At 34.3% G+C, this 10,246-nt stretch overlaps 2 protein-coding genes across 2 annotated transcripts; one reads left to right on the top strand and one right to left on the bottom strand.

Annotated features, from left to right (window-relative positions):
• Positions 1–292: 292 nt before the first annotated feature.
• Positions 293–1,033, bottom strand: LOC133700167 (secreted RxLR effector protein 161-like). The gene has a single exon (XM_062123713.1). The coding sequence runs from the start codon at positions 1,031–1,033 to the stop codon at positions 293–295; it is 741 nt and encodes a 246-aa protein (XP_061979697.1).
• Positions 1,034–6,780: 5,747 nt separating this feature from the next.
• LOC133699153 (PR5-like receptor kinase) lies at positions 6,781–9,382 on the top strand. Its single transcript, XM_062122307.1, has 3 exons — positions 6,781–6,918; positions 7,050–7,679; positions 7,926–9,382. The coding sequence occupies exons 1-3, from the start codon at positions 6,855–6,857 to the stop codon at positions 9,167–9,169; spliced, it is 1,938 nt and encodes a 645-aa protein (XP_061978291.1). The 5' UTR covers positions 6,781–6,854; the 3' UTR covers positions 9,170–9,382.
• Positions 9,383–10,246: the final 864 nt, after the last annotated feature.

The raw sequence follows: 10,246 nt of genomic DNA, 5'->3' as shown, positions 1-10,246 counted from the left end.
GCAGGCTTTCTTAATTAACTTTTCATCAAACAAATTACACGACTCCTAAATGTTAAAATGATTAAAAACAAAATACCAATCTCAAAAAACTATAAGATATTTGTGCAGGCTTTGTAAAGATATCTGCAACTTGATCATTTGTCTTGCAGGATATCAGCTCAACTTCTTTGTTCTTCACATGCTCTCGGATGAAGTGATGAAGTGTATCAATGTACTTACTTCGTTCATGATACACCGGGTTCTTTGCTAATGCAATCGTTGATCGATTATCAATATAGAGCTCCGTAGGACTTTATTGAGGAAATCCCAAAAACTTCAACATATTCCTTAACCATATTAAATGGCATACAGCTGAGTTGGCAGCAACATACTCAGCTTCATAGCTTGATAACGTTACTATCGATTGCTTCTTAGATGACCATGTGAAAGATGTATTTCCCATGAAAAAGACAAACTCTATTGTGTTTTTCCTTTCATCCAGATCTCTACCCCAATCACTATCCGAGTAGCCAGTGAGATTGAAATTTGTACTTGAGGTATAAAACATATCTTCATTTATTGTGCCTTTGATGTAGCGAAGAATTCTCTTGGCTGCATTCAAATGAGACTGGTCTGGTGTCTCTATGTATTTGCTGATAAGACCAACTCTGTAGAGTATATCCGGTCTGGTACATGTCAAGTACCTTAAACTTCCTACTAAGCTTTTGAAGTAAGTTGGATCAACAGTTCCAACTTTACTCTTCCTCAATTCTACTCCATTCTCAACTGGAGTTGATACCGGATTGCAGTTTTCCATCTTGAACCTTTCAAGAATGTCTTTGGCATAACTGCTTTGGGATACAAAAATCCCTTCTTCTTTTTGCACCACTTCTAAGCCAAGAAAGTGTGCCATCAGACCACTCCATGCTTCTTGTGGAGTGACAGCTTGCAAACTTTTGGTTGGGCAGGGATTCAGTAGATACACTGCACATGATACAACTTTAGCCCAGTATTGTTTGGGCAGTTTCATTGCTTTGAGTAGACTTATCGCCATGTCAAGAATCGTTCGGTTACTATGATTATAACTATGATTATAATAATATTATTAATTTTAGCACACAATATAAACTAACATAAAAAATAATATCTAATTATTTTTTAAAAAATATAAATTTGATAATAATAAATAATAAAGGTATAATAGACTTTTTATATTTTATTCACCATAGCTAAATAGGATACAGAGACAATTACTCTGTTTTGTACATCATTATCAAACACAATTCTGTTTTTATATTTTTTTTTGTCCAGTCTTCTTTGTTTTAACCGACTTTATCTTTTTTATCTCGGGATAATTAATTTCCAAACGGTATCTTAGGAATAGAAACACGATAAATAAGCTTAGAATCAAAATATAAAATTAAAAAAACTACAGGGAACAAATAAAATAGTGGGCTATAAATTTATTTTTTTATCATAAATATAACACAACATATTTCTTTTTCTTAGAGGTAATAAATTAATTCCGAGTATCCAGTTAAAAATGTGGGTCTCTTTTGCCTTATTTTCAAGAAAGTGGTTGGATGACTTTGGAAGAACTTTCAACACAAACTTTTCTATGCACAATGTCAAGTCCCCTACGCGTAATAGACATATCCTGTTCTTCGTGGAACCTTCAAGTAAAGCTTAGCCCAATGAAAAAAGAAAGAAAAAGAAACCCTGTTAATTGGAATCCAAACTTTTTATTTTTCTTAAACTAATTCTGCTTCAATGTCACGACTGAAGTTGCTTATGCATTTATCTCCTTTCTTGGTTGCTCATTTATTCGTATCAGGTATGGTACAAAAATCTATCACAATTTTTCTGTTCCCATCTCTAATTCTTGAACACAATTCATTAAGCTGTTATCTTATGTTTCAACAACTTTAACAATATTAAACAATTGTGACTACATTATATGGCCAGGAATAAACTCAACATATGATCCAAGACCTCTCTTCTATGTCACCCCAACTATCCCAACTGGGTTTTCCCTTGGAGAGAAAGACGGGAAGGAAATAAAAACCTCGGATGATTGGGTTGGTCATTTATGGGGTCGCACACATTGCACTGAAGATGATACGGGAAGATTCTCCTGCATCACAGGCGACTGCGGCTCTGGCAAAATAGAATGTACAATATACTAGTTACATAACCCGTGCGATGCCGCAAGTCAATTTTTTTACATAAAAATATTAAAAAAAGCTAAGATCTAAAAGTATTAGATGTTTTTGCAAAGTTATATTCAAGAGTTTTAGGTTTGACTGCAACGCCTGACCCAATAGTAATATTTATAATAACATTAAACTTGAAAGATCCAAGTTTAAGTGGGTTTGGCTACAATACTAAACCCAGTAGTCTTGGATATGAGTCTGGCTGCAAGGTTGTGTCATAAGAGTGTGATACTTAAATAGATTAATTAAAAAGAAAAAAACAAAGAAAAAAAACCAACATTAAAAAAAAAAACTAATGAAGAAAAAGAAAAAAAAAATGAATTAACTGGGTTAACCCGTCAAACCTGAGATCCGTGTCATGAAGTCTAATAACTAAATAGAAAAAAAATTAATATCAACAAACTAAATTAAAAAAAAATTAATTAAAAAGAAAAAAAAGGCATCAACCTTTTCACCGTGGACTGGACTATGCAGTTCACAGTGAAAGACATAAAAAGAAAAAAAAGCAAAAAAAAAAACTAAAGGCATTAGCCTTTTCACCGTGGACTGCATACAATATAAAAGATAAAATCGGAAGAACAAAACTAATGAGGAAAAAGAAAAACAATCTGAATCAATTGGGTTAACCCGTCAAACCTAGGATCCGTGTTATGAAAGTCTAATAATTAAACATAAAAAATTTAATATTAATAAACTAAATTAAAAGAATAATTACAAAAGAAGAAGAAAAGACAAAAAAAAAACAAACTAAAAACATCAGCTTTTTCACTGTGGACTGCACTGTGCAGTCCACAGTAAAAGGCTTACAAAAGAAAAGGAAAAACAAAACAAAACAAAGGCATACGCCACGGGTTATTTTTTTTCTTGCATAAAAAATATCAAAAAATGCTAAAATCTAAGAGTGTTATGTCTTTCTGCAAAGATATACCCAAGAACCTTTGGTCTAACTGCAACACTTGACCCAAGAGTAATATTTATAATATTTATAATAATATTAAACTTACATGACTCAAGTTTAAATGAGTTTGGTTGCAACACCGAATCCAAAAGTCTTGGATATGGGTCTTGCTGCAAGGTCGTGTTATAAAAGTGTGATAATTAAATAGATTAATTAAAAAGAAAAAAACAAAGAAAAAAAATCAACGGGAAGAAAATAACTAATGAAGAAAAAGAAAAACAAAATCTGAATTAACTGGATTAACTCTTCAAACCAGGTTAACCCGTCAAACCTTAGATACGTGTCATGAAAGTTTGATAATTAAATAAAAAAAAATTTAACATTAATAAACTAAACTAAATGAAAAAAATTAACTAAAAAAAATAAAAAATTTCAGGACTCGTCAAATCAGGTTAACCCGTCAAACTCGGGATCCGTATCATGAAATTCTGATAACTAAATAAAAAAAATTACCATTACAAACTAAATTAAATAAAAAAATTCATGAAAAGAAAAAAACACAAAGAAAAAAGCAAAAAAAAAAAACCCATAAAGGCATAAAAAACAAAATAATAATAATAAATAAAAACAAAAAAAAACAAAAATATATATATATTATAATATAATTATATAATTATAATTATATATAAGTATAATTAAAAGGCTATAATAATAATAATTATTATTATATATAAGTATAATTAAAAGGCGTGGGGAAGCTACAGTGCTTTCCCCACACCTTTTAGTATATTGTTAATAAAAAATGTGGCTTTGTGGTAAACTAACTTCTATTTGTGCAGGCTTTCTTAATTAACTTTTCATCAAACAAATTACACGACTCCTAAATGTTAAAATGATTAAAAACAAAATACCAATCTCAAAAAACTATAAGATATTTGTGCAGGCTTTGTAAAGATATCTGCAACTTGATCATTTGTCTTGCAGGATATCAGCTCAACTTCTTTGTTCTTCACATGCTCTCGGATGAAGTGATGAAGTGTATCAATGTACTTACTTCGTTCATGATACACCGGGTTCTTTGCTAATGCAATCGTTGATCGATTATCAATATAGAGCTCTGTAGGACTTTATTGAGGAAATCCCAAAAACTTCAACATATTCCTTAACCATATTAAATGGCATACAGCTGAGTTGGCAGCAACATACTCAGCTTCATAGCTTGATAACGTTACTATCGATTGCTTCTTAGATGACCATGTGAAAGATGTATTTCCCATGAAAAAGACAAACCCTATTGTGTTTTTCCTTTCATCCAGATCTCTACCCCAATCACTATCCGAGTAGCCAGTGAGATTGAAATTTGTACTTGAGGTATAAAACATATCTTCATTTATTGTGCCTTTGATGTAGCGAAGAATTCTCTTGGCTGCATTCAAATGAGACTGGTCTGGTGTCTCTATGTATTTGCTGATAAGACCAACTCTGTAGAGTATATCCGGTCTGGTACATGTCAAGTACCTTAAACTTCCTACTAAGCTTTTGAAGTAAGTTGGATCAACAGTTCCAACTTTACTCTTCCTCAATTCTACTCCATTCTCAACTGGAGTTGATACCGGATTGCAGTTTTCCATCTTGAACCTTTCAAGAATGTCTTTGGCATAACTGCTTTGGGATACAAAAATCCCTTCTTTTTTCTGCACCACTTCTAAGCCAAGAAAGTGTGCCATCAGACCAATGTCTGTCATCTCAAACTCCTGTACCATGCTTTTCTTGAAGGCTTCAAACATGGTAGGGTTGTTGCCGGTGAAGATCAAATCATCAATATACAGGCATACAAATAATATACTTCCATCAGCTTCCTTCTTCACATACATTGCGTGTTCATATAGACATTTTTCAAATCCATTTTCTTGAAAATACCTGTCAATTCTGGTATTCCAAGCACGCGGAGCTTGCTTCAAACTGTAGAGAGCTTTCTTCAACTTGTATACCTTGCCTTCATTTCCAGCATAAATGTATCCAAGTGGCTGTTCAACATAGATCTCTTCTTCTAGGAAGCCATTCAGAAATGCTGACTTCACATCAAGTTGATATATCTTCCATCTATGTTGTGCGGCTAATGAGATCATCAGTCTGATTGTCTCTAGCCGGGCTACTAGAGCAAATACTTCTCCATAGTCAATGCCTTCTCTCTGTTTGTAGCCTTTCAGCACTAATCTTGCTTTGTATCTTTGCACTTCTCCTTTTGCATTCTTCTTTGTCTTGTAGACCCATTTGACACCTATTGCTTTCTTGTTTTCTGGTAGATAATTCAGCTTCCAGGTATCATTCTTCTCAATGGCATGTATTTCTTCATCCATTGCTTCTATCTACTTTTCTTCTGTGATAGCTTCATTGAAGCTAAGTGGGTCACTATCTGCAAAGAAACAAAACAGAGTTGTATCTTCCATGACTTGAGTGGCGTCATACAGCTCTTCTAGACTTCTCATCCTTCTTGGTCCTTCTGATGAGGATGCTGATGATGGTGTTGATGATGATTCTGGTGTATTCCTCCTGTTGAATACAGGGAATCTGTGTTCTGGACTTTGTGGCTCTGCTGGTACTATTGGACCTTCTGCAAGTACTGGTGGTACTTCCACTTCATCTTCAAGGATCAAATCAGTGCTGATCCATTTGACTGCTTCTTGGTCATTCTTCCATTGCCAAGTTTTATCTTTTTCAAAGATAACATCTACTCATAATTACCTTCTTTGTGATGGGATTACACAGCTTGTATCCCATCCTTCTCTCACCGTATCCAACAAAGATGCATTTCTTGCTTTTATCATCGAGTTTGGTCCTTCTTGCATCTGGGATCTTTGCATATGCCACACAACCAAAGACTCGAAGATGAGTAACACTTGGTTTGTGACCACTCCATGCTTCTTGTGGAGTGACAGCTTGCAAACTTTTGGTTGGGCAGCGATTCAGTAGATACACTGCACATGATACAACTTTAGCCCAGTATTGTTTGGGCAGTTTCATTGCTTTGAGTAGACTTATCGCCATGTCAAGAATCGTTCGGTTACTATGATTATAACTATGATTATAATAATATTATTAATTTTAGCACACAATATAAACTAACATAAAAAATAATATCTAATTATTTTTTAAAAAATATAAATTTGATAATAATAAATAATAAAGGTATAATAGACTTTTTATATTTTATTCACCATAGCTAAATAGGATACAGAGACAATTACTCTGTTTTGTACATCATTATCAAACACAATTCTGTTTTTATATTTTTTTTTGTCCAGTCTTCTTTGTTTTAACCGACTTTATCTTTTTTATCTCGGGATAATTAATTTCCAAACGGTATCTTAGGAATAGAAACACGATAAATAAGCTTAGAATCAAAATATAAAATTAAAAAAACTACAGGGAACAAATAAAATAGTGGGCTATAAATTTATTTTTTTATCATAAATATAACACAACATATTTCTTTTTCTTAGAGGTAATAAATTAATTCCGAGTATCCAGTTAAAAATGTGGGTCTCTTTTGCCTTATTTTCAAGAAAGTGGTTGGATGACTTTGGAAGAACTTTCAACACAAACTTTTCTATGCACAATGTCAAGTCCCCTACGCGTAATAGACATATCCTGTTCTTCGTGGAACCTTCAAGTAAAGCTTAGCCCAATGAAAAAAGAAAGAAAAAGAAACCCTGTTAATTGGAATCCAAACTTTTTATTTTTCTTAAACTAATTCTGCTTCAATGTCACGACTGAAGTTGCTTATGCATTTATCTCCTTTCTTGGTTGCTCATTTATTCGTATCAGGTATGGTACAAAAATCTATCACAATTTTTCTGTTCCCATCTCTAATTCTTGAACACAATTCATTAAGCTGTTATCTTATGTTTCAACAACTTTAACAATATTAAACAATTGTGACTACATTATATGGCCAGGAATAAACTCAACATATGATCCAAGACCTCTCTTCTATGTCACCCCAACTATCCCAACTGGGTTTTCCCTTGGAGAGAAAGACGGGAAGGAAATAAAAACCTCGGATGATTGGGTTGGTCATTTATGGGGTCGCACACATTGCACTGAAGATGATACGGGAAGATTCTCCTGCATCACAGGCGACTGCGGCTCTGGCAAAATAGAATGTTCAACAGTACCAGCTGGCTCGAGTCCTGTGACGATGGCAGAGTTCAAGATTAACAATGCTGGACTAGATTTTTTTAATGTTAGTCTTCTTGATGGCTACAACCTGCCTTTGCTTGTTCTGCCTTCTAATAAGACCTGCAAAAAAGCAGGATGTGTGGTGGATTTGAATGGCGTTTGTCCTTCAGGACTTACGGTTAATAGTTCTGATGGGAAGATTGCGGGATGCCGCAGCGCGTGTGAGGCCTTCGGTTCACAGCAATATTGTTGTACTGGTGAATATGAAACACCTTCGACTTGCAAGCCTACTTCTTATTCTCAGAATTTTAAGAAAATGTGTCCAAGCACTTACACCTATCCTCTTGACGATGAGACTGGTACCTTCAGTTGTGCATCATCCGATTACCAAATTGTCTTCTGTGCAGGTAAATTAACCATTTTTCAAACTTGTAGTTTTTTGAGTTTGATATTTTGTTCATAATCATTTTAACATTTAGGAGTGGTGTAATTTGTTTGATGAGAAGTTAAGAAAGCCTGCACAAATAGAAGTTAGTTTACCACAAAGACACATTCTATATATATTGTACTGCACGTGGAAAGAAATTATAGCTTACACAATTCATCCACAATTCATACATCTGTTCTTTGACTTGCTTACATGTCCATCACAGGAAACACAACTGAATATTCAAGCCCTGCCGAACCGCCGCCATCACCACCCCCACAAGTTAAAAAACCACCAAGGCCTTCTCCAGAAATAAGGCCTAAAACTCCAAGAAGTTTGGTACCAATTATAGCAGGAGTTATAGGTAGTGTTCTTCTTATCATTTCTTTTGTAGTGATTTTTATTTTGAGGGCAAGATGGCGTGGGCAGTCTGAACAAGATCAGCAGGATGTGGAAGATCATCATATAAAGCATGTTCCAGGAATGCCTGTCAGGTTCTCATACCAAGAACTATACGTTGCAACTGATAATTTCAACGAGAGACTCGGAAGAGGAGGCTTCGGGTCTGTATTCAAAGGAAAATTGGGAGATGGAACACAAATTGCTGTGAAGAGGTTGGAGAAACGAGGCCAAGGAATGAGTGCTTTTTTAGCAGAAGCCGAGGCAATTGGAAGTCTGCACCATTTTAACTTGGTGAGGTTGATTGGATTTTGCGCAGAGAAATCCTCTAGGCTTTTGGTTTTTGAGTATTTGAGCAATGGATCGTTGGATAATTGGATTTTTATGAACGTACAAAGATCTTTCCTTGATTGGCAGACCAGGAAGAAGATTATACTCGACATAGCAAAAGGCCTGGCTTATCTTCATGAAGACTGTCGACATACCATAATACATCTTGATGTAAAACCACAGAACATTCTTTTGGATTCAAGTTTCCATGCCAAAATCGCTGATTTTGGGTTATCCAAGCTAATCAATAGAGATATGAGCCAGGTTCAAATCTCAATGAGAGGAACACCGGGATATCTTGCTCCAGAATGGCGTCAACCATTAGGTCATATTACGGTAAAAGTTGACATATATAGCTTCGGAATTGTCCTCCTTGAAATAGTTTGTGCACGCAGAAATGCAGACCAATCACAACCAGAATCTGCCTTTCATTTGCTTACAATGTTGCAGAAGAAAGGTGATCAAGATAGAGTAATAGACATTGTGGAAAATTTGGATGAATACACGCGGAGTGATAGAGAGGAAATAACGACGATGATAAAGGTTGCTGCTTGGTGTTTGCAAGATGACCCAGAAAGAAGACCTCTCATGTCAACAGTTTTAAAAGTGCTGGAAGGTGTTATGGAGGTAGATTCAAACATCAATTATCGTTTTTCGCATGCAATGATATCTTCTCCAGCTGGTAACAACCATATTTCTTCAGCACCTCCTCCAGCATCTGTTCTTTCCAATCCTAGATGATGTAGTTGTAAGACTCTCTCTTCTGGCAGAAATAAAATCTATCATGCTTCTTATCACTTCTGCTACTTTTCCATGCTATCCTAAGCTAACCACAGCTTTTTTAGCACTTGTCTAGCAAGGTATTGACATGTCTCAAGTAGTTTGCCGGTGTACTGGAGTATAGTCTTCAGAATTTTCAACGTTTGATTATTCAAAGTCGTTGGTTCTTGACCAGGCACTATGAGAGTTTTTCAGATGTGTGTGGATGAAATGTATCCTGTAGAAAATCTGAGATGGGTTTCACCTGCCTATCATTTTTTAGGAAAAAAAATGGGCTTTTTTTTAGACCGAAGAGTTTATAGAATTTTCTAACTAAATTTGAATGTAATTAAAAAATCAGATAGAAAGTTATGAATTTTTCTTTCAGGCTATTTATTTGGCGTAACATGTCTTTCATTGGGCTTAACTCCATCCCACTTCTACTAGAATTCTTGCATGATTCAATTATTAATAACTAAATGTTCAGAACTATCTCAGACTTGCCTACAACAAATCTCCATCATTAACACCACCATCTCTCTCTGAAATGATTTTGTTAATCTTTAATGCAGAATTTTTAGTTTTCATGATTTTTCTACTGAGATTGAAAAATTCAAGGTTTCTGTGTACTGTAATACCGGTCTTTTTTAGCACAAAAATTTAAGCTATGCATAGTTGCTTATTCCCCCTCTCATTTTTTAACATAAAAAATGAAAAGAAACTTTTGGTTATAACTTATAGTCCTAATAAATTAATATATCTTTAATATGGTTGTTTAAAAGCTTAAAGTATGTTTGGAAATATGATTGCTATTATTTTTCAAAGTGCTTTTCACTCAGAAAAATATCAAAATAATATTTTTTTTTATTTTTAAAAAATTATTTTTGACATTAGCTCATCAAAATGATCGAAAAACACAAAAAAATATTAATTTGAAGCAAAGAAAAAATAAAAAAATTCAATTTTTTTTAAAAACACTTCTAAAACGCAAAAAACAAACGCGGCGGGGGGGGGGGAGGCTAAAGACAAGATAATAACCTAACATATCTAGACTTGGTA

Source organism: Populus nigra, chromosome 7 (assembly GCF_951802175.1).
Source record: "Populus nigra chromosome 7, ddPopNigr1.1, whole genome shotgun sequence".
NCBI classification, from domain to species: domain Eukaryota; kingdom Viridiplantae; phylum Streptophyta; class Magnoliopsida; order Malpighiales; family Salicaceae; genus Populus; species Populus nigra.
Note: the sequence above shows the minus strand (reverse complement) of the source record. Positions and strands in the feature narration are given on the sequence as shown.